The sequence below is a fragment of the Bubalus bubalis genome, chromosome 7 (assembly GCF_019923935.1).
Source record: "Bubalus bubalis isolate 160015118507 breed Murrah chromosome 7, NDDB_SH_1, whole genome shotgun sequence".
NCBI lineage: Eukaryota > Metazoa > Chordata > Mammalia > Artiodactyla > Bovidae > Bubalus > Bubalus bubalis.
In genome coordinates, this window is record NC_059163.1 from 102,076,413 (window position 1) to 102,101,603 (window position 25,191).

The 25,191-nt window shown below is 36.4% G+C and overlaps 2 protein-coding genes across 2 annotated transcripts in view; one reads left to right on the plus strand and one right to left on the minus strand.

The window, feature by feature from the left end:
* Nucleotides 1-25,191, plus strand: part of STPG2 (sperm tail PG-rich repeat containing 2) — a 620,311-nt gene that overhangs the window by 541,938 nt on the left and 53,182 nt on the right. The window lies entirely within an intron of this gene.
* On the minus strand, nucleotides 20,128-20,978 carry LOC102407703 (protein AMN1 homolog). Its single transcript, XM_006080955.4, is given in 2 exon segments — nucleotides 20,128-20,450; nucleotides 20,452-20,978. Coding segments are annotated over 2 exon segments (774 nt in total). The 5' UTR covers nucleotides 20,964-20,978; the 3' UTR covers nucleotides 20,128-20,188.

A 25,191-nucleotide genomic window follows, 5' to 3' on the forward strand; every position in this document is an offset into this window, starting at 1 on the left:
GATTTTCATCTCTGAAAGTGTTCCATACCACAATGAAACAGATTTGTAGTTTACTTAATTATGACTGTATATCTTCATAGCACTTATTAGTCATGCCTCACACTCACTTTAGAAAGATCGCATTCCACATAGTTTTGGTTTTGTCCAAAGGTCTCTGAATATTTTGTACTTAGCTTGATTTTACTGAGACCTTGGACTTAAATATACATAACTTTTTAAAAGACAATGTTATAATGTTACTATTCATAACATTTTATAAAATTTTTGATAAGATATTCCAGTTAGTGACTATTTTCCCAGCCCTGCTTCATCCTCAGCCATCATAGTTAAAGAGAATGCATTCAGTTCAGTTCAGTTCAGTCATACAGTCGTGTCCGACTCTTTGCGACCCCGTGAATAGCAGCATGCCAGGCCTCCCTGTCCATCACCAAACTCCTGGAGTTCACCCAGACTCACGTCCATCGAATCAGTGATGCCATCCAGCCATTTCATCCTCTGTCATCCCCTTCTCCTCCTGCCCCCAATCCCTCCCAGCATCAGAGTCTTTTCCAATGAGTTCAACTCTTCATATGAGGTGGCCAAAGTACTGGAGTTTCAGCTTCAGCATCATTCCTTCCAAAGAAATCCCAGGGCTGATCTCCTTCAGAATGGACTGGTTGGATCTCCTTGCAGTCCAAGGGACTCTCAAGAGTCTTCAAGGGACTCTCAAGAGTCTTCTCCAACACCACAGTTCAAAAGTATCAATTCTTCGGCACTCAGCTTTCTTCACAGTCCAACTCTCACATCCATACATGACCACAGGAAAAACCATAGCCTTGACTAGGTGGACCTTTGTTGGCAAAGTAATGTCTCTGCTTTTGAATATGCTATCTAGGTTGGTCATAACTTTTCTTCCAAGGAGTACGCGTCTTTTAATTTCATGGCTGCAGTCACCATCTGCAGTGATTTTGGAGCCCCCCCAAAATAAAGTCTGACACTGTTTCCACTGTTTCCCCATCTATTTCCCATGAAGTGATGGGACCGCATGCCATGATCTTCGTTTTCTGAATGTTGAGCTTTAAGCCAACTTTTTCACTCTCCACTTTCACGTTCATCAAGAGGCTTTTTAGTTCCTCTTCACTTTCTGCCATAAGGGTGGTGTCATCTGCATTAAGAATGTATAAAAATAAACAGGCACACATCTCTCTTAAATGAGATTTTGCAGGGTAATGATAGGTTCAGGAGAGAGACCTACAACTAAAGGAAGTCAGGCTTGACTGTGTATATCACTTTTGGCAGTAATAAAAAAGATGAAAGTACAAAATATAATTGAAGGCTGGGAAAAAAATTTGAGCCAACTACCATGAAGAAGTGGAACTTTAACTTTTATTCAAATATCTACAAACAGTATCTTCACATATTTAAGCCTCTATTCTTGCAGCAAAGAAATTATAAGGATAAATATGAGTGACTCAGTTTTGTGTACTATTGAATAACAGTAAGTCACATACTGTATGAAAAATATTTTTATTGTCAATAAAATATGCAACTCACTTTTTTTTCTGCTCTGTAAGAAAGGATCAGGAAGAATTTCTTTAACTCATTTTTTATAGACACTTTGGGAATCCGCTCTCAGAGAAAAAAGAAAACCTTTCCTTGGGTTTGAGGCTAGCTTTCATCTGTCTCCATGGCTGTCATACTTACATCAATCTCCTCTATCCCATTTCTTCAGAATACTCCCTAATTCAGTTATCCTCTTTCTCCTATTTCTTTAACTTCTCCAGCTGCTGACACTCCCTTCAGCATCCAGTATATTTATGCTTCCAAGAATATTTGGACCAAAATCAAGATGTCCTTCCTTGACGCATTAACTATTCTCAGTCTCCCTTTCTTTGTGTCCAGGCTCTAAAGGAGAGTCCAACTATATTGTCTCTATCTGTTTACCTTCTATGATGCCTCTGCCTATTGTACTCTATCTTCTACCACCCAGTGGCAGCTGTTAAGAGCACCTGTGAACTCTTAAATACAGAATCAAAAGAACAGGTTTTGAATATTGTTTCTTACTTTATAATTTTTGTCTGATTTGATTTTGATTTTTTTCAGTATGGGCCACTGTGACCACTTCCTCTGTATTTGTACTTGTCTGTCTTGACTTAGCTTTGTGACACAGACTGGGCAGGCACGACAGCATAGTGTTTAATTTCATGAAACTTGTCAGAAATATCTGGATTTATTATCCCTATTGTACTATTTAATATGTGAGTTACTTTGGGAACATTACCTAATCTCTCTAAACTCAGTTTTCTTTTCTCTGAAGTAGATAGTAATCATATTTAACCCATAATGTTGTAAGGATCAATTTTTTTTTAATTATTAAAGAGTCTATTATCACATTTGATACATGCTGAGCCCTCAGTAGGTGATAGCTGTTATTCATATTTTTAAACCATGAGGACACTCCTGTCTCTGTCTTTCCTCTCTATATCCACTCCTCTATCCTTCCTCTTTTTTCTTTCTCTTTTCTTACTTTTCCTTGTCCCCTGCCTCCCCTCTTCCTACTTTCTTCCTCCCCTCTTCTCAATCTCTTTCTTTAGTCCTTTCAGATGCTCCAATCACTAACATGGCTACTGCTACCAGTAAATCCCAATCTGTTTATCCCAGGTCACATTTTTCTCAGATGCTTCAACTACATATTGAATTTCACACTAAACATTTCCAGCTGGGGATTTCAAGGACAGCATGTTCCATGCTAAAGTGACCCCATCTCCATATGCTTCATTACCTACAGTTCTGTTCCTTGTTATTAATGCTAGTCACTTAGTGAAAGTAAAGAACTTCCAGGACTATCTCTTAAATCTGTATCATCTTTTTCCTGCCTGTTCTTCCTTTTCTAGCTCATGGTCTTATTATTGTTCACCTAGATTACTACAGTGGCCTGCTATACAAGCTCACTACCTTTGGTCTTGCACATTTCTCATCCAGTATTCAAACTATGCCAGTTTGAAACGTTCAAAGTACAGATCTGATTTTCATATAATTGTTAAAGTTTTAATTGTTCCATGTACAATCTCAGGTTTAAAACAACTTCTTAACAAGGTATGCATATGAATGATTTAACTGCTTTGTTTTCTATATATTTTGTTTTGACCATTACTGTCTTACGTATAGCAAATGATATTCTAATGATAGATACATCTTGGCAAATGTTCTAGGTGCAGTTGAAAAATAATTTCTCTTCTGAAGATACTGTGCATAATTTTCTATATATGTCAATTATATCAATTTGGTTAGATATGTACTTCAAATTTTCACTTGTGTTACTATTTTTTTGTCTGTTTATTGTACTAGTTGAGAGGTGTATTACAATCTCCTATTATGATTGTAGATATATATATTTCTCCTTATTCCCCCTGATAAAATTTTGTTTATATACTTTACATCTCATTATCATTAAACAGAAAATGAAATTAAAAGACGCTTACTCCTTGGAAGGAAAGTTATGACCAACCTAGATAGCATATTCAAAAGCAGAGACATTACTTTGCCAACAAAGGTTCGTCTAGTCAAGGCTATGGTTTTTCCTGTGATCATGTATGGCTGTGAGTTGGACTGTGAAGAAGGCTGAGCGTTGAAGAATTGATGCTTTTGAACTGTGGTGTTGGAGAAGACTCTTGAGAGTCCCTTGGACTGCAAGGAGATCCAACCAGTCCATTCTGAAGGAGATCAGCCCTGGGATTTCTTTGGAAGGAATGATGCCAAAGCTGAAACTCCAGTACTTTGGCCACCTCATATGAAGAGTTGACTCATTGGAAAAGACCCTGATGCTGGGAGGGATTGGGGGCAGGAGGAGAAGGGGACGACAGAGGATGAGATGGCTGGATGGCATCACTGACTCAATGGCGTGAGTCTGAGTGAACTCCGGGAGTTGGTGATGGACAGGGAGGCCTGGCGTGCTGCGATTCATGGGGTCGCAAAGAGTCGGACACGACTGAGCGACTGAACTGAACTGAAGGATGTTTTCTTATTGGAATTATTTTATCATTATGAATTATTCCTTTTTTATCTCTAGTGATTATTTTTATCTTCAAATCATCTTAGTTAAATATTAATATATCCACACTTCTTTAATTTTGTGACTTTTTTTCATTCTTTTACTTGCACTTTTCTGTGTGCTCATATTTTAAACATGTTTCTTGTAAACAGCAAGTGGTGTATGTTAGTTTCCATCTCTTTTAATGTGTTTTTAGTACTTTTAGGTTTGATGCAGTAGGTAATATATTTGCTAATATATACTAATGTCATCTTGCTATATATTTTCTATTTCTTCCATGTACTTTTTGCTGTTATTTCTCTCTTCCCTCTTTCTTATAAAGAACTTTAATTATATTTATATTCATTGTATTTAATTATATTTTCTATTAATTTACTTGTTTATTATTGTTTTTTCTTGTGTTCATTTTTAGTGCTTTTGCTTTAGATTTTAATATACAACTTTGATTTATTAGAGTCTTCCTAAGCTAGTGTTATTAGCACTTCCTAAAAACACTGGCATCTGGTCCCATCACTTCATGGGAAATGGATGGGGAAACAGTGGAAACAGTGTCAGACTTTATTTTTGGGGGCTCCAAAATCACTGCAGATGGTGACTGCAGCCATGAAATTAAAAGACGCTTACTCCTTGGAAGGAAAGTTACAACCAACCTAGATAGCATATTCAAAGCAGAGCCTATACTTTGCCAACAAAGGCCTGTCTAGTCAAGGCTATGATTTTTCCAGTGGTCATGTATGGATGTGAGAGTTGGACTGTGAAAAAAGCTGAGTGCCGAAGAATTGATGCTTTTGAACTGTGGTGTTGGAGAAGACTCTTGAGAGTCCCTTGGACTGCAAGGAGATCCAGCCAGTCCATCCTAAAGGAGATCAGTCCTGGGTATTCATTGGAAGGACTGATGGTGAAGCTGAAACTCCAATACTTTGGCCACCTCATGCGAAGAGTTGACTCATTGGAAAAGACTCTGATGCTGGGAGGGATTGGGGACAGGAGGAGCAAGGGACCACAGAGGATGAGATGGCTGGATGGCATCACCGACTCGATGCATATGAGTTTGGGCAAACTCGGGGAGTTTGGTGATGGACAGGGAGGCCTGGCATGCTGCAATTCATGGGGTCGCAAAGAGTCGGACACAACTGAGCGACTGAACTGAACTGAAAAATACTGAAACCACACCTCACTTTAGGTTCATTTAGCCCCTTCTTACCTTTCGTACTGTTGCTCAGACATTTTGCTTTCTGTGATGTACATCCACAAGACAGAAATAATATTGTTGCTCTAAAAAGTCAATCTTTTTTCTATATATCAACAAAATCACCTTTTCTAGTGCTTGCTCTTCATTCATCCCTTCATTCCTTCAGTTTCATCTTTCCATTGAGGTCATGTTTTTCTTTCAGCCTGAGAAACTTCCTGTGTATTTTTTTTATATTGTAACCAATTGTCTCAGCTGGTGACTAATTCTCTTATCGTTTCCTTGTCTGAAAATACTTTGATTCCACCCTTATCTTTAAAGGATATTTCACTGGGTTAAAGTCTAGTTCAGAATTTTTTTTTAAATCTTTCAGAATTTAGCACATTTTCTACTGACTTCTGTACTTCTGTTGATAAGTTGGCTATCAGTTTTATGTTACTCCTTTTATAATTTAATCTTTGTATTTCATCAGCTTACCCTTGATGTGGTTAGTTATGGTCTTCATATTGTTTACCCTGCTTGTGATGCAATGATCTTAAATATATGGGTTGATAATGTGGATCAGTTTTAGAAAATTCTTGGTCATTATCTAATCAAAAATTGACTTTGCTACAATTTCCCTGTCATTTCTTGAGAGTAGTCTAGTTCAAGTATGTTAGACCTTTGCTATTTATTTCCTTATGTGTGTTGTACTCTACTTTGTTCTTGCCATGCTTTTCTCTTTCTGTGTTACAGTTTACAAATTTTTTATTGACCTGTGTTTTAGTTTACTATAGAAAGTTTCTATTAACCTCGTTCATTGAGCTTTAAATTTCAGGTATTGTGCTTGTACAGTTTTTAAATGCCTAACTGATGCTTACTTTATAGCAATTTTTAATCTTTTCATGAAATTTTTCAGTCTTTTCCTTAATTATGAATAACACTGATATTTTACTATTCATCTTGGATAACTCAGTATCTGAATCATTATCCATCTATCTTACTCATATACTTGTTTACTTTTTTCCCTGACTGTTGATCACGATTTCCTTCTCCTTTGTATGACAATAATTTTTTTATTGTATATCAGACCTTGTATATAAGACAAGTTTTAGCTCTATAATTTATTTGCCAACAGGATAGGTTTACCTGTGAGACTAATCACTTCAATCCTGTCTAGGACTGAGCAGGATCAAGTTTAGGTTGCAATTTGAGTTAACTCTTAGTTTATATTTGCTTCATCCCTGTTCCTTGAACATGACCCTGATGAACTTTTCACTGAAAGCCTGATAGATTTTTGTCTCCTTAGCTATGAAAGACTACAGGAGATTTAGCTTTGGTGTTTTGCCCCAGAAAGCTTCAGGATATATCAGATGTGCATGTGTGATGGGACTGTGGCTTCTTAGTATTTGCCTCATAAACACAGCAAGATGGGAAAGACTGCACTCTTTCTTTCAGGCCCAGCACCATCCTTGTCCATTTACACCTGATGTGGAAAACCAGCCACTTACCCTGTGACTTGTCTAGTTTCTGAACAGGTACACTGGATCCACATGCCCACTGATTATTCTGCTGGTTTCTTCTTATTCCAGTAAAGTCACTGTGTGTGATCATACTCTGATCTGCAGATCATACCCAAATGCCATAGAGAAGAAAACAGATGGTGATTGCCTGTTGAGAAAAGACTCACCACTTTGGTATTTTAGTTTGTCTATTCTTCATTGTTTCCTCAATACTCTGATATACTTTTAAAATGTTTCTTTTTCAAGTTATCTCTTTTACTCATTTTACTAGTTGTTGTAGTGTGAATGTTGGCAACTGATTAGATCCTATGAAGAAATGGAGGCTCCCCACTCTTATCTGGGCTTCCCTGATGGCTCAGCTGGCAAAGAATCAGCCTGCAATTCAGGAGACCCCAGTTGGATCGCTGGGTCAGGAACATCCCTTGTAGAAGAGATAGGCTACCCACTCTGATATTCTTGGGCTTCCCTAGTGGCTCAGATGATAAAGAATCTGAAGCTGTCTGTTCTTTCCTAGGGTTCTCATAACATCCTGATACTCTCTGCTTATCTTTGTCATAATACTTCTCTCGTTTGATAACAATGATCCCCTCTGTGTCTATATGTGTGTGCAGGGGATGGGGATACTGGTTGTGTTTCTCTGTCTCTGTGCCTAGACTGTAGGGTTTCTAGAGTCAATGTCCCCAGCATGTGCCTATGAATGATGGAAGGTGAATACATGTGGAACAAATCAATGATTGGCAATTATACTCATTCTAGGACACAGGTTATTAGATGTTTGGAATTAGTTGTCGTCTGAAATATTTAAAATAGCTTGATGTAAAAAGTTCCAGTATCCATAACTATCTCCAATCTGATATGTAATCTTGTGCCAAAGATGTAATTTTGGCCCTGACAATAGTTTATCATTTTACCCTGGTAAACATAGAACTTCCAATTAGTATCTTTCACAGGGTTCAGTGAAGTGCTCTGCTCTGAGTAGACAATGTTTATAGGTAAAACTCTTGCTAAAGTTGCAGTGTTCTTAAATTTTGAAGACTTAATTCTGATGATCATCTGTATAACATTTTTACCTGGAGTACACTATCACAATGTTATTTGTAGTTCTGTAACACAAACTCCTGCCCTTTTCCATCTCTTTACCATGTGACAGAAGTGTGGAAAACCACAGCAAAGTTTTATATATTTTTGTCCTTATATAATGCTAAAAGTGCATATTTTTCTTGATTTAAAATCACAAACTATGAGTAACTTTCTAATGTTAACACCTACATAAGGGTTAGTTTTCAGGGTTTTTTTTTAATATTGTAATTATACAAATTCTAATTAAGTATTCTTGAGCACACATTTCTTTCTCATTAGGAAATTCTATGATTCCCTGAACAATGTGCTAATGAAGCTTCACTGTTCTTTATGGTTTATTTTAAAGCAAGACACTCTTACAATTTCTTGTAAGATTTGTCTGAACCTAATTAAAATCTAGTGCATCATTTCTAATTTTATAGATTGAACGTCTAAAGTTCATAAGGAGGAGTAAAGTTTCATCTTAAAATTTTAAATGGAAACTTTTTCAGTATTATGTAACCCTACATCTGAGCCTTATTAAAATTTTGTCATGAGTTGAAATTAATTGGTGAATATTTTCTTAGCTTTATATCCCTAATGTAGTCAAATTGTAACTACTAATCTTTTTCTACTAAAACCTTTTTGTTAATTTAACAAAATTCCTCACTAGTTATTTAAGAAAGGAAACAAATCATAAGGGATTAATGAGTGATAATGTGATATTAAAAATATCTAAGAAGTCAGATTTGAAGCACTTTCTGTAAAGCTTCTTACATTATTTTTATTCCAAATATTATCTTCTTTTGAATTAAGTGATTTGTTAATAGCCTATAAAACACAGTTCAAATTTTTGAATATATAGAATAGACATGCTTGTTAAAAAACACTAGTTAATGAAATGGAAAACAGCAAACTCTTTTGAGTAGCTCAGTAATACTGAGTTGATGCTTTCTTGACATATTGCATTTTCTTTATTGTTCAATTAAAAATGTTACCTAATTTGCACTCTGACTTTTTTGACCCAGAAATTATTCAAAAAAATGTTGCCTATATTTATGGTTTCTGCTTCTGGATTATAAGTGGTAGGGTAGGGGAAGCAGCTGGTTAAACGTGCTTTTAGTAGATAGTTATTCAAAGAAATATATCAATATTTAAGAGGAAAACATCAAGTTGTTTAGTTATAATTTCATATGCATGAATTGTAATTGGTTCAGAAACACTAGTATTTAACCTCATATTTTAACTTGTTTACTATCAAGTATGTAATTGGTTCAACTAATCTAAAGGAAGAGTTGGATTAACTAGGGAAGCCAAGATGGGTAATTCCCAGGAGATTCTAAAACGTGGCACAACCCTAGTAAATCTACCATCTCCCAAAGCCTGAGTCAGCTATTCTATTTCATAAATTATTATTTTCTAGTACACCAAAGACATGTAAAATTCATGGAAAAACTTATGTTAACCAAGCTCAGGAGACAGACATATAAAACCCAAATATCAATTTACAATAAGAACTATAATGTCTAAGGTACTACTAAATAAGGAAAACTACCTTGCAAAGCCTAATTATAATCAAGGCACCAGTCTATAAATTCATGGTAAGAAATACAACTATCCAGGGAACTGGACACTTGAGTCTTGTAGTAAGCACATTTTCTCTCTAGGTGCCATGAGAGAAAGTATTATAATTGAAAGGTAGTTTGGTGAATATCTAATCAGAACAAGGTAAATTAGCTATGTGACTTGAAGTTTGATACTCAAGTTAATATGCTTCTCAAGGACCATAAGAATGTCTTATTCATTTTTTTTTTTTTTGTATCCTGATTGTGTGGAACATGCTAGAGATTTTTTTAAAGTGTGTTGAATGAACACTCTGTACAGAAGAACATATGTGTTCCAGATGCTAGGAGATATTTCATTTGCTGCACTAAACATATTGTCTTTAATAAGTATATAATTGCTAACAATGATAGGAGAAAATACCTGTAAAACTAGTAGCTAGTCAATTTTACATAAAAATCACTTCAAAATGAGCATGACTACCTAAGGTAGGATTTGCTTAATACACAACTCCAGGGTCACCGTTTAGTTAAAATGCCACGTGGAGGTGCACAATAGTACTGACCTATGGTTAGCTGATTTTTACATTTTAAGATGAGCAATAAGAAAAGCAAAGTATATTATTCAAAATATGTGCAATTATTATAGACAAGATGCTGCAGTTACATATTCACAACAGATAACACATGATTAGAACACTACCGTGTGCAATTTCAATGCACAGTGCTCCAAACAGTGCCACCAAGAATTTAGGGCTTTTGCCTTATCCAGCACGTAACCAATTCAATCTGCCTTTCTCACCCTAACCCCTCTGTACCTGAGTCACTCTTTGCTTTTGTTGTTGTTTCCCTTTTTTTTTTTCCAACAATTATTCTTTCAATAACTTATCCCCAGAAATCATATGTCAAGGAGTATCAACTTCTATTTTCAACTTCTGGGTTAGGTAAGTATCTTGATTACATATTTGCTGTTGCTAATCATTGTAGGGGCGACAGTAAGCAAAGCTCACCTGAGGGTAATCATTGTGAAAACGGGAGCAATGCTGTTTAGGGAGAGGGGTCCTTTGCATGCCTTGAGATCATCCTGAGTAAATGCTTTGGGCTCTGCTTGGATTGGTACTTATGTGCTGTCTTGTTTTGTTAGCAGCAGTAGGCTAAATGTCCAACTCAGGTTATCTAAATGAAGACATACCTATAGAGTATGTCACCATTTGTGACTGTCCTTTTGCGTGTGGGCTTCAGATTTCCATTTTTTAGCTGTGCTACTTTGGGCAAGACTAATTCCTATTAATGTTGGCATTGCTTTAACATGTTGACAACAATAACTTTCAGAATTGTAAAAAGCAAAAACATATTACAGTAGCTATTAAATCATTCCTAGGACATAATAGTTTTTTCTGTTGGCATTCAACCGTTATTTGAAAGTAAAAAAGGTTTCTCTTTAAAAACTCAAGCACATTTTTTTCTGTTTATTTTGTTTACATTTTAACAATCCCTTAGGAAATTCCATGTAAGCACTTTCATTACTAATCTGCTGCATTGTACGTGATTTGGATTATTTTCCTCTCCAATGACCAGTGTAGGTTGATAAAAGAGAACATTCAGATTTTAAAATCCTGGAGAATAGAAAATTTAATATTTTTTTCTATTTAACATAATAATTTGTTATGTGTAACATAGCTTAAAATTTTTAAAGATAATTATTTTTTCTCACATTGTTTTCCATGGGTACTTTTTCAGTTTTTCTCATTTTTCAATAATGTTCTTTTTTTACCCCACCACAAGATTTTTTAAGCTTATTTAAATGGAGAAGTATAATTTTGAACCAAAACCAGAATCTGTTGAATGTAAAATATAGACCAGTTTTACCTACATGTAATAATCTTAAAGGAGTTAATATTCTTTTCCTATATAATTCAAATCTAGGATACATTTAATGGAAATTATCAGAAAATAGGAAGAAAAAAGTACACAAGAATGTTCTCAGATAAGTTTGTATAACTGTACATAGTTTGAAAATATTTAAATACCCAACAAATTCAGAACAATTGTATACACTGTTATTTCCATTTAGTGTATTAGTTTATTCAAATGTTGCTTATAGGGAGAAATTTGTGTTGCAATATAAAGTATGAAAAACACAATTATAAGATACATTTTAATTTTTAAAACCATACATACTAAAAACTTATAAATACACAAGTATATTAGTGGCAGTTATGACTAAATGATACATTTTGAAATATATTTTCTTTTTCCCTGCTGTTCTGTTTTCAAATGAATATTTTTTAAGATATTGAAAACCATGTCTTATCTTTGGAAACATCTAAATTATTAAAAATATATTATCTATAAGTTCTGTTCATAGCATTTGACAATTTCTGTAGTGTAAATACTTCTACCATGACAATTTTAAAAAATAGTGGGTAAAAATTCTGAAACTTTAGACACTGTTCTGTGGTCTATGTCATTCTAGCATTTCAGGAATCTTATCATCCTGAAAACTAGGTACATAAAAGGAAAGAATAAAGTATTTACAAGGGCTTCCCTGGTGGCTCAGAGGGTAAAGCGTCTCCCTGCAATTCAGGAAACCTGGGTTCTATTCCTGGGTCAGGAAGATCCCCTGGCGAAGGAAATAGCAACCCACTCCAGTATTCTTGCCTGGAAAATCCCATGGATGGGGAAGCCTGGTAGGCTACAGTCCATGGGGTCGCAAAGAGTTGGACACGACTGAGCAACTTCACTTCACTTCACAATTGAATTATATCCTTGGTAACCAAATAATATAAAGAAATATCTCCTTATAAATAATTATTTCAGCTACAAATGAACACAAAATAATAAAAATTAACTATAAAAACTTTGCTGTCTTCAGTGAACTCAAAATAGATTTTTGAACATCAATAGGAGAGAGTGAGTGAGGGAGAGAGATAGTCAACACAAAAGCAAAATAGACATGTTCTCTGATACTGACCGTGTAATGGAGGAGAACACAGCAATTTTTTTTTTTTTAATGTTTTTAACTACATGTTTCAACTTATTCTGCATGTAATGACTGCCTGCTCTGTTTTTTTCCATTCCTCTCATTTTAATTATTTTGATGTTAATACTATTTTTCTTGGTCAGGGTTTATAATATATATTCCCCTACAACCCTAATTTTTCTAGCAGGTATGTACTAGAGCACTAAGTGAATTCAACATTTGATGTCATCCTTAAATAATCATAGCTATATCATTAAATTTTAATTCTTGACTTTTGACTCATCTTTTGGCTGTGTGGATTTCAACACTGAATAGTTAATTTTTGAGCATCCATGAACTCATATATGTTGTCTCATATATTAGAGTGTTTGGCATTTGCATTTATACCCAAAAAGCGACTCATTGGGGAATAATAATATTCATTCATACATTTTTTTCCTCATCAGAAATTTTAATTTGAAAACAACATTTGGCCGAATTCTGGTATTGAGTGTTGTGGTGATGAAATTTGAGACTAGCTTAAATTTATTTCTCCTTGAAGTTGACTTGAATTTTCTGCCTGTTTGCCTGAGGAACTCTTTATCATGGACACAGAATAAGTTTAACCAGAGTTAGTGTCATTTCTGAATGTTAAAGTCCTTTCTAGTATATAGTGTAACATCTTTAGATTCAGTTCTTCATTTATTCTGAGAAATGTTACTACAATACATGTCTTCAGTTTTTAAAATTCAACTTACCAGATTTCTATTGAGTAATTATCCATATATTTGATCATCTTAGTGTCTGCTTATCAGCATCTCTCAATGAGAATCTTTAATATGTTTCTATTTCTATTTTGTCTTAATTTTGTATAACTACCTCAAGTATTCTCTAAAGTCATTGGTGTGACTTTTATTAATTCTGACTCTTACTATTTCTAATCTGTACATTGCATTTGAGTATTTTGGCTATAAATTTTGTTGTCTTTCATCTTATCTTTGTGAGTCACCTTATTGACTTCTAATTTCTTCTATTAAATTTTTATCAGATTGTTCTTGAGAACATGCTTTTAGTCCTTGTATTATGTTTCAAATTATGTTTTTATTTTGCATCTCTCTCCCTTCTAATACTTTTTCTTTTTTTCCTATTATAGTACATTTGTATAGTTTATATAGGCTATTTCCTTCCATTTTTTAGAAATGTTAAAATGGGCAGCTTTGTTCAGATCTTTTATTTTCCCTGACTTGATGTGATTGAATTATCCTTGACACTTGTGTACATTTTAGAGTATTTTCTCTATTTTACTATTATCTAAAGGCTAAATATTCTTATCTATATACTTTGTGTATTGGCATACTAAGTAGTATTTATGAACTCTTCCTGCACCTATGTCCTCCTCTCTCCATCATGTACTATTAATAGATCGGGTCCTCCTTCACTCAAAGGCATCTCTTCAGCAATTCTGCTTTCCTTCTTCTTCATCAGGCTTTTTTTTTTCTCTTTTAGACCATCTCAACATCAGATTCTGGTATATTACATTTTTAAAGTGTTTGGTTGATCCCTCTTCCCTTCCAATCATTGTTGCATCTTTCTGTTTCCATTTACTATAACTTTCCTTAAAACATTTTCTGGACTTGTTTTCCCTACCTCCTCTCCTGTTATTCTCTTTTGTACCGAGTAGGCTTTTACTCTACACTGTACAGACCACTCTTGTCATGGCCAGTAGGAACAACCATGTGGTTAAATCTGGTGTGGGTTTTCAGTCTGCATCTTATCTATTCGCAGCATTTGACATGACACTTGGCACTCCTTCCTTGAAGGGCTTCCCTGGTGGCTCAGCTGGTAAAAAAATCCACCTGCAATGCGGGAGACTAGGGTTCGATCCCTGGACTGGGAAGATCCCCTGGAGAAGGAAATGGGTATCCACTCCAGTATTCTGGCCTGGAGAATTCCGTGGATGTATAGTCTGACTTGCAAAGAGTCGGACACGACTGAGTGACTTTCATTTTCACCTCCTTGAAACTTCTATGCTTAACATATAGGACAGCATCCTGTCTCCCTAACCACCCATTTTCAATTTCCTTTTCTGGTTCCTTCTGATCTCCCTAATTTTATTAAAGTTGGAGTGCTCTTAGGCTCTACTTTTCAACTTCTTTTTTATCTCAGAGCCTTGATGACAGCTTTAAATGCTATCTTTATGTTGATGAGGTCTCATGTTTTACCTCCATCCAGTCAGGCTCTTTCACTAAGCTTCCATCATCAAACCCCCACTTGGAAGTCTAGTGGACATTTCAAAATTTACATATCCAAAGCCAAACTTTTGGCTTGACTCATCTCTTCCTCACCTTCATATAATCGGTCAGAAATCCCCATTGACCCTCCTTTCAGAATATATATGAATTTCAACCGCTCTAAAACTTCTGGCGCTCCCACTGTCATCAACTTTTCTCTGAATGATGGATGTAACTTCCTAACGGGTCTCCTTGCATGTCTGCTTGCTCCTTCTAGCATTTATTCTCAAGACTGTAGTCAGACTAAGCTAATTAAAATATAAATTAGACTAAATCTCCCATCTGTTCAAAACACTCCATGCTTTACTTTTCGTTCTATGTAAAAGCCAAAATACTTACAGTGATATAAGGTCCTATGCAATATACCTGCCTCTAGCTCCAACCCAACTGCTCTTTTTTCTCATCCCCTACTAACCTCCACCGGGTTCACTCCATGTGAGTGGCACTGTCTACCTGGCTGTTCCTCAGGCCTGCCTTTGTACCTGCTGTCTCTGATGCCTTGAATCTCAACATCACCTGTCCAGTGGTTCACTCTCAATTCCTTCCAGTCTTTCCTCATTCATCACCTTCTCACAGAGGACTTCCCTGACTACTGTATTAATTGGAACCCTTCTCCCCCAAGGACTTTTCCATGTCTCTTCTTTAATGTTTAATCACATTTTAATATGCTATAGACATATTTGAGTTTTGATTTTAATAACTTTCTAAATAATGTAAACTTCATAAAACTAAATATTTTTATCTGATTTGTTTACTGCCATTTCTTCAGTACCTGAAGCAGTGCCATATACACAATAGATTCTCAATCAAGTGTGTAAAATGAACAAAGAAAAGAATGAACAAATGAACTGTGCAAGGGCTAGGTCTCAGCTATAGCTCACTATAATCCATGCTGTGCAACCTGGGTTCTTTCTCTTATTGTTTATTAATTGCCATGTTAGGGCCCACTCATCCCAACTAAAGAGGTGTGGAATTCCCATAGTTTTTATATCTTTTACTTAATCAATATGATATCCTGGAATATAGAAATTCCTAGTGATAGTTTCTCACTCTGCTGATTTTGTCCTGCATCATAGAAGTTGTTAATATTTGTACTTTCTTTGGTTTATCCTGATTTTCCCAGGGCTGATGAGTCACTCGAGTCAGCTTTGCTCAAAATTAAAAAGTATAATGAGAATTAGCAGGATTTTCTTGACTCCTCATTTCCTAAGTATATATTAATTTCTTGGAGGGAGATGGGGCAAGGAGTGATACATTCTTTAGTTTGGGCATCTCATTGTATCCCATTAATAGTTTAGGTCTTGCTGGTGAATTTTGTTGTAATTTTTTACTGTTTTCCTTCATTTTGTTAAATACGGAAGGAGTGACTTTTTTTTTCTTTTTTCCAGTACTGTTTCAATCCTCTATCTTTACAGGAAGTCTGTATACTTTATTTTTAAAAATTAAGCAATATTAAAAATAAACCAGCAATCTGCACCATTGGCATGTTTTTGTTTCTCTGTCTTATTTTAGTTAAAATGTGCAGTTATTTGTTGCAGGTTTCAAGACCATTATATTTTTGTTCAGTCTTCCTTTTTATTTTTGCAGCTGTAGATTTTACTGAGAATCTGAGTGACATTTTCCTAAACCATATGATTATGCATTTTTCTTTTGTTTCATCCAAGAAAGCATTTGGTTTGTGATTTATAAAAACTCTTTATAATTAAATAACAGCAACATTCAGCAGTATTGCTTCTCAGTGACGAAAACGTCTTCTCAAATGCTAACTAAGATCTTTATGAGATTTCTCTTAACTAAACTGCATAATAGGCACAAAAACAGAAATATAGACCAATGGAACAAGATAGAAAGCCCAGAAATAAATCCACATACCCATGGGCACCTTGTCTTTGACAAAGGAGGCAAGAATATATAATGGAGAAAACATAGCCTCTTCATTAAGTAGTGCTGGGAAAACTGGACAGCTACATGTAAAAGAATGAAACTGGAGCATGTCTGAACACCATACACAAAAATAAACTCAAAATTGATTAAAGACTTAAAATGTAAGGCCAGAAACTATAAAGCTCCTAGAGGAAATCATAGACAGCACACCCTTTGACATATATCACAGCAAGATCCTCTTTGACCCACTTCCTTGAGTAATGGAAAATAAAACCAAAAACAAATGGGACCTAATTAAACTTAAAAGCTTTTGTATAGCAAAGGAAACAATAAATAAGATTAAAAGAAAACCCTCAGAATGGGAGAAAATAATTTCAAGTGAAACAACTGACAAAGGATTAATCTCCAAATTATATAAGCAGCTCAGTATCAGAAAAATAACTCAATCAAAAAATGGGCAAAAGACATAAACAGACATTTCTCCAAAGACATACAGATGGCTAATAAACACATGAAAAGATGCTCAACATCATTAATTATTGGAGAAATGCAAATCAAAACTTACAATGAGTTATCACCTCACACTAGTCAGAATGGTCATCATCAAAGTCTACAAACAATAAATGCTCTAGAGAAGGGGAGAAAAGAGAACCCTCTGGCACTGTTGGGAATTTAAATTGATACAGACACTATGGAGAACAGTAAGGAGATTCCCTTAAAAACTAGGAATAAAACTACTATATGACCCAGTGATTCCACTACTGGGCATATACCCTGAGAAAACCATGATTGAAAACAACACATGTAACCCACTGTCCACTGCAACACTATTTATAAAAGCTAGGACATGGAAACAGTTGATGTCCATTGACAGATGAATGGATACAGAAATTGTGGTACATGTATACAGTGAAATATCAGCCATAAAAAAGAACAAATTTGAGTCAATTCTATTGTTAATCAAACTAGAACCTGTTATACAGAGGGTGGTAAGTCAGAAAGAGAAAAAGAAATATCATATATTAATATGGAATTTAGAAAATGGTACTGATGAACCTATTTTCAGGGAAGGAATGGAAACACAGATGTAGAGAACAGACTTTTGGACACAGTCAGGAAAGGAGTGAGTGGGATGAATGGAGAAAGTAGCATCAACATATATGCACTACCATGTGTTAAATAGATAGGCTGGCACTCTGTGATGATCTATAGAGGTGGGATGTGGGGAGGGGAGCAAGACTCACACAAAAGGGACTTATGTATGATTATGACTGATTTTGTGATGCTGTACAGCAGAAACCAACACAACATTGTACAGCAATTTTCCTCCAGTTAAACATACATTTAAAAAATGTAAAAAATACACGATACTGGATGCTTGGGGCTGGTGCACTGGGACGACCCAGAGGGATGGAATGGGGAGGGAGGAGGGAGGAGGGTTCAGGATGGGGAACACATGTAAACCTGTGGCGGATTCATTTTGATATTTGGCAAATCTAATACAGTTATGTAAAGTTTAAAAATAAAATAAAATTAAAAAAAAAAAAAAGAAAACCTGAAAAAAAAAAATGTAAAAAATATAAACTGAATAATATAAAAATTGAAGCAAATCGAAATTTTTATGGCTGCATCCTGCAGCATATGGGATTTTAGATCCCCAGTAAGGATCGAACCTGTGCCCATTGCACTGGAAGCTCAGTCATAATCACTGGACTACAAGGGAACCACCACAAATGGACTTTTTATTAAAGCTCTTATAATTAGTGGTGTTGAACATCTTTTCATGTACCTCTTGGCCATCTGTATGTCTTTTTTTTTTTTTCTTTTAGGATGATAAGTCCTTTATAGACCTTAAAAATCTGACACTTTAGATCTTGAAACTAGTTTCTTAAAAAGGGGGAAAAGGTAGTGACTTGGTTAGGTGTTCAATATTAAATCTTACTGAATTTGTCTTTAGAGAAATTTCATAGATGGAACAGGCCTTACCCATTTTATACATACACACATGTGTACCACCTTTGCAGTGGTAATACACTATATTGTACACTATACACTATAAACATAGCACATTTATAAAGTAGTTAATAGTAAGGAGAAGAAGTAGAGTTGAATATGTAAACCTGTCCCTCTACATGTGTCCAAGTAATCTACCATACCATACTTTCCCTGTTATTCACAGTATCACAGTTAAAATTGGAAGTCTTTAAGAAGGTCCCTGGAGAAGGCAATGGCACCCCACTCCAGTACTCTTGCCTGGAAAATCCTATGGATGGAAGAGCCTGGTAGGCTGCAGTCCATGGGGTCGCTAAGAGTCGGACACGACTGAGGACTTCACTTTCACTTTTCACTTTCATGCGTTGGAGAAGGAAATGGCAACCCACTCCAGTGTTCTTGCCTGGAGAATGCCAGGGACGGGGGAGCCTGTTGGGCTGCCGTCTATGGGGTCGCACAGAGTCGGACACCACTGAAGCGACGCAGCAGCAGCAAGAAGGTCCCACTGACAAAGGCTTTTGGCATAGGGAATATGGTGAATTTGGGGATAGTTTAAGCATGGTATATTTTAGAGAATTTTGTGATTATGGATAGTAATATATTTCATTTGAAAACTAAGACCTCTGTTGTTTATTTCACAATGTGAAACCAGTAGAGCTTCAGGATACAACCTCTGTGACGTTATTTCATATTTACTCATTCTTACACATTCTTGAGTCCCTTGGACTGCAAGGAGATCCAACCAGTCCATTCTGAAGGAGACCAGCCCTGGGATATCTTTGGAGGGAATGATGCTAAAGTTGAAACTCTAGTACTTTGGCCACCTCATGCAAAGAGTTGACTCATTGGAAAAGACTCTGATGCTGGGAGGGATTGGGGGCAGGAGGAGAAGGGGACGACAGAGGATGAGATGGCTGGATGGCATCACTGACTCAATGGACATGAGTCTGAGTGAACTCTGGGAGTTGGTGATGGACAGGGAGGCCTGGCGTGCTGCAATTCATGGGGTCGCAAAGAGTTGGACATGACTGAGCGACTGAACTGAACTGAACTGAACATGTTCTTGAATGCAGTTTTTAAGGAAGAAAGTTTGTAGATGAATAGCATGTATTGGGGGAAAGTAGCCATAAAAATCAATGTAATAAGTGGCCGGGCAAAGGCCTCAGTATCACTCATATGCTAAATGGCTAAGGTATGATATCTGAGATTATGACATTAAACTATTACATTTCTTTGTTTCATTGAAATAATAATTTTTGTGAAGAATATACAGGCCTGATATTCAGCTTTGCTTTTTGGCCAGTGGACATTTAAATACTTTGGAAGGCAGTAGCCAGAAAACAGCTAGGAAGGTAACTACGCTTTTAGAAAGAACTTAGAATTCTCCTGTTTATCCACAGTGATACATATCTCTTATAGAAGCTCAAATATCTAGTTAGAAGGAAATTTCCAGGGGAAACAGGTAACTTAAAAACGTTCTTATTTAAGAAGAAAACAATACCCTCCCCCAATATATCAGAGGGCATGCTATAATTGCCATTTCAAGAACACTCACTCATCAACAAACTTTTATATAGAAATAAAAGCACTATTAAAATGTTTAAAAGCCAGATTAACTTCAAAGCATAAATCATACTACTGGAAAGCCAATCTCTGAGACCACTGTTTCCAGGGAAAGTAGTATGAAGATCATAGATTTGATAAGCTTCAGTGAGCATCAATACACAGTCCACATCACTTGCTTTAGTTTGTTCAGGTCTACTAATTGCTCCAAGACTTCTCGTGAATGATCTGTTATTAGAGGGCATCCATGGAAGAGTAATATACATATCTGAGGACAGCAAGTAAGGACAGTTTCTACAGCCTCGTCAGTCAGATTCACACAATGCCCCATATGAATCTCCTCTAATTTCTTGGCACAAGGTCCACTAACAAGCGCAACCACACCATGGTCAGATACCTGAGTGGCTGAAAAATCAACACTGCAAAAATGCACAGTTTTCTCCTAATGCCTGCAAGGACACATCAGTAATACCTAAGCAGCCTCCTAAATCAATGATCTTTAACAGCCGGCAATTGAGTGCAAGAGCAAGGACTCCTTCATCAGTGAGATTGCAGCATCTTTTCAAAGAAGCTTCATACAGGTAAGAACAAGATGAAGCCACAGCTTTTATTCCTTTTGAAGTTATGAAAATTCTGTTTTCTTTTGAGGAATTTAAATTTAATTTCTTCAGTTTTCTACAGTTACATAGGTGCAGGAGAGCAGTATCTGAAATATCACAGCTTCGTAGATCTAGAGTTTGGACTTCAGGATGTAAAATCTCACTTATGTTTGAATCTGTTATCTGCCCCTGCACGCTCATAATTTTGATGAGTCTATCTTTTATGTTGGGTGGCAAAGGCTTAATGTCTGTGATATATCTAGAAATATCCTTCATGAAGCACCAAAGGCATAGGTCCAGGAGCTGACTGACCCGCTGGGGGCTGGGCATCGTGGCCGCCCTTTGGAGCCTCTTCCACGGTCCCGAGGCTGCGGAGATTCAGCCACAGACCATCTGTCAACTCCTGCCTCCAGCGCAATGTGTAGTCCCTCGTGACCTGTATGTCTTCTTTGTATACATGTCTGTTTAGGTCTTCTGCCCAAGAAGACCTATTTGGATTGGGTTGTTTTGATGCTGTTAAGTGTCATGAGCTAATTGTAAATTTTGGAGACTTATCCATTATTGGTCACATCATTTGACAATATTTTCTACCAATCTGTGGGTTGTCTTTTTATTTTGTTTATTGTTTCCTTTGCTGTGCAAAAGCTTTTGAAATTAGTTCAGTTCAGTTCAGTAGCTCAGTCATGTCCGACTCTTTGTGACCCCATGGACTGCAACACCAGAACTCCCTGTCCATCACCAACTCCTGGAGCTTACTCAAACTCATGTCCATAAGTCAGTGATGCCATCCAGCCATCTCATCCTCTGTCATCCCCTTCTCCTCCCACCTTGAATCTTTCCCAGCATCAGAGTCTTTTCCAATGAGTCAGTTCTTTGCATCAGGTGGCCAAAGTATTGGAATTTCAGCTTCAACATCAGTCCTTCCAATGAATATTCAGGACTGATCTCCTTCAGAATGGACTGGATGGATCTCCTTGCAGTCCAAGGGACTCTCAGGAGTCTTTTCCAATACCACAGTTCAAAAGCATCAATTCTTCGGCACTCAGCTTTCTTTATAGTCCAACTCTCACATCCATACATGACCACTGGAAAAACCATAGCTTTGACTAGGACCTTTGTTGGCAAAGTAATGTCTCTGCTTTTTAATCTAGGTTGGTCATAAGTTTTCTTCCAAGGAGCAAGCATCTTTTAATTTCATGGCTGCAGTCACCATCTGCAGTGATTTTGGAGGCCACCCCAACAGATAAAACCTGCCACTGTTTCCACTGTTTCCCCATCTATTTGCAATGCCATGATCTTCGTTTTCTGAATGTTGAGTATTAAGCCAACTTTTTCACTCTCCTCTTTCACTTTCATCAAGAGGCTCCTTAGTTCTTCACTTTCTGCTATAAGGGTGGTGTCATCTGCACATCTGAGGTTATTTATACTTCTCCCAGCAATCTTGATTCTAGCTTGTGCTTCGTCCAGGCCAGCATTTCTCATGATGTTCTCTGCATATAAGTTAAATAAACAGGTTGACACTATACAGCCTTGGTGTACTCCTTTCCCAATTTGGAACCAGTCTGTTGTTCCATGTCCAGTTCTAACTGTTGCTTCCTGACCTGAATACAGAGATCTCAAGAGGCAGGTCAGGTATTCTGGTATTCCGATCTCTTTAAGAATTTTCCACAGTTTGTTGTGATCCACACAGTAAGAGGCTTTGGCATAGTCAATTAAGCAGAAGTAGATATTTTTATGGAACTCTCTTGCTTTTTTGGTGATCTAACAGATGTTGGCAATTTGATCTCTGGTTCCTCTTCCTTTTCTAAATCCGGCTTGAGCATCTGAAAGTTCATAGTTCATGTACTGTTGGAGCCTGGCTTGGAGAATTTTGAGCAATACTTTACTAGCATGTGAGATGAGTGCAATTGTGCAGTAGTTCGAGCATTCTTTGCCATTGCCTTTCTTTCTTTTTTTTTTTTTTAAATTTTATTTTATTTTTAAACTTTACATAACTGTATTAGTTTTGCCAAATATCAAAATGAATCCGCCATAGGTATACATGTGTTCCCCATCCTGAACCCTCCTCCCTCCCCATTCCATCCCTCTGGGTCGTCCCAGTGCACCAGCCCCAAGCATCCAGTATCGTGCATCGAACCTGGACTTGAAACATGTAAAATATCATGTATGAAACGAGTTGCCATTGCCTTTCTTTGGGATTGGAATGAAACTGACCTTTTCCAGTCCTGTGGGCACTGCTGAGTTTTCCAAATTTGCTGGCATATTGAGTGCAGCACTTTCACAGCATCATCTCAGGATTTGAAATAGCTCAACTGGAATTCCATCACACCTGCTAGAGTTGTTCATAATGATGCTTCCTAAGGCCCACTTGACTTTGCATTTCAGGATGTCTGCCTCTAGGTGAGTGATCACACCATTATGGTTATCTGGGTCATGAAGATCTTATTTGTATAGTTCTTCTGTGTATTCTTGCTACCTCTTCTTAATATCTTCTGCTTCTGTTAGGTCCATAACATTTCTGTTCTTTATTGTGCCCATCTTTGCATGAAATGTTCCCTTGGTATCTCTAATTTTCTTGAAGAGATCTCTAGGCTTTCCCATTCTATTGTTTTCCTCTATTTCTTTGCACTGATCACTGAGGAAGGCTTTCTTATCTTTCCTTGCTATTGTTTGGAACTCTGCATTCAAATGGTTTTATCTTTGCTTTTCTCCTTTGCTTTTTGCTTCTCTTCTTTCAACAGCTATTTGTAAGGCCTCCTCAGACAGCCATTTTCCTTTTTTGCATTTCTTTTTCTTGGGGATGGTCTTGATGCCTGTCTCCTGTACAATGTCACAAATCTCTGTCCATAGTTCATCAGGCACTCTATCAGATCTCATCCCTTGAAACTATTTGTCATTTCCACTGTATAATTCTAAGGGATTTGATTTATGTTATACCTGAATGGTCTAGTGCTTTTCCATACTTTCTTGGATGTGGGGTATCTCCTCATGGTCGCCCCAGCACTGAACAGCCACTGCTCTAGCCTTTTAAGAAGATTTCAGTGGATGAGTTAGGATGTTTACATCTTTATTTTAGCTCCATCCAATTCAGGCTTGAGTTTAAGTAGATCCCATTTGTTTATTTTTGTTTTATTTGCATTATTCTAGGAGATCGAGCAAAAAATATATTTCTTCAATTTATGTCCGAGAGAGTGATGCCTATGTTTTCCTCTAGGAGTAACTACAATGAGATATCCCTTTACACTGGCTAGAAGGGTTATCATCAAACATCCGCAAACAGTAAATATAATGTAAATTGGTATAGCCTCTATGGAGAACAATATAGAGATTCCTTAAATAACTAAAATTAGAGCTACCATAGGACCTTACAATCCCACTCCTATGCATATATCTGGAGAAAAACATGATCCAAAAGGATATAAGCACCCCACGGTTCACTGCAGCACTGTTTACAATAGCCAACAAATGGAAGCAACCTAAATGCCTATCAGCAGAGAAATGGATAAAAAAAGATGTAGTACATTTGCACAGTGGAATATTACTCGGCCGCTAAAAAGGATGAAATAATGCCATTTGTAGCAACACAGATGAACCTAGAGATTGTCATACTGAGTGAAGTAAGTCAGACAAAGAAAGAGAAATATTGTATGACATCCCTTATATGTAGAATCTAGAAAGAAATGATAGAAATTAACTTACTAAATAGAAAGGGACTCACAGACTTAGAGGATGAACTTATAGTTGCCTGTACACACTGCTATATTTAAAATGGATAACCCATAAAGACCTACTGTATAGCACATGGAACTCTGCTCAATGTTATGTGGCAGCCTGGATGGAACGGGAGTTTGGGGGAGAATGGATACATGTATATGTATGCCTGAGTCCCTTTGCCATTCACTTGAAGCTATCACAACATTTGTTAATCAGCTATACCTCGATACAAAATAAAAACCAAAATTATGAGTGCTATTAAAAAAGAACTCAATATCTTACATGAAAATTACATATACCTTCAAAAATACTTCACCCACTGAAGCAACATTACTCCTTATGAGCACATTCTCTGCAATTTAAAAAGCCCACCAGTTAAAGGTGGGGAGCATGGTTTGATTCAGAAATGAAAACTTAGTCTTTGAGAGTGCTTAGCCCACGGAAGACTCACAAATACTAAATTGAGAATTTCTTTCTTAAAATTCATTTATATATGAACATATGCTCTAATTCTATACCCTCATTTTTAGGAAAGTGAAGAGGTCTATTGGATTCTGATTTTTCTCCAGGGTTCATTTAGTAAATGCTGTCTATAGCTGTTTCTCCCTGTTCCCATTCTAGCACATGGTCAGGAGAACTGGCTCCCAGACTGCTCATCATTAAAATTATACCTCATCAATGACAAATTATATTGATGAAATAAGAGAAATGGAATAAATAACAGAAAATATAGGAATCAGAAAAATATGTAATGATTATGTAAGAAAGCAAAAATTTATAGTGATAGCTTGGCAATTTGTGTTTTCCTTATCAATGTTTTGTAATAGACTTCCCTTATAGACAT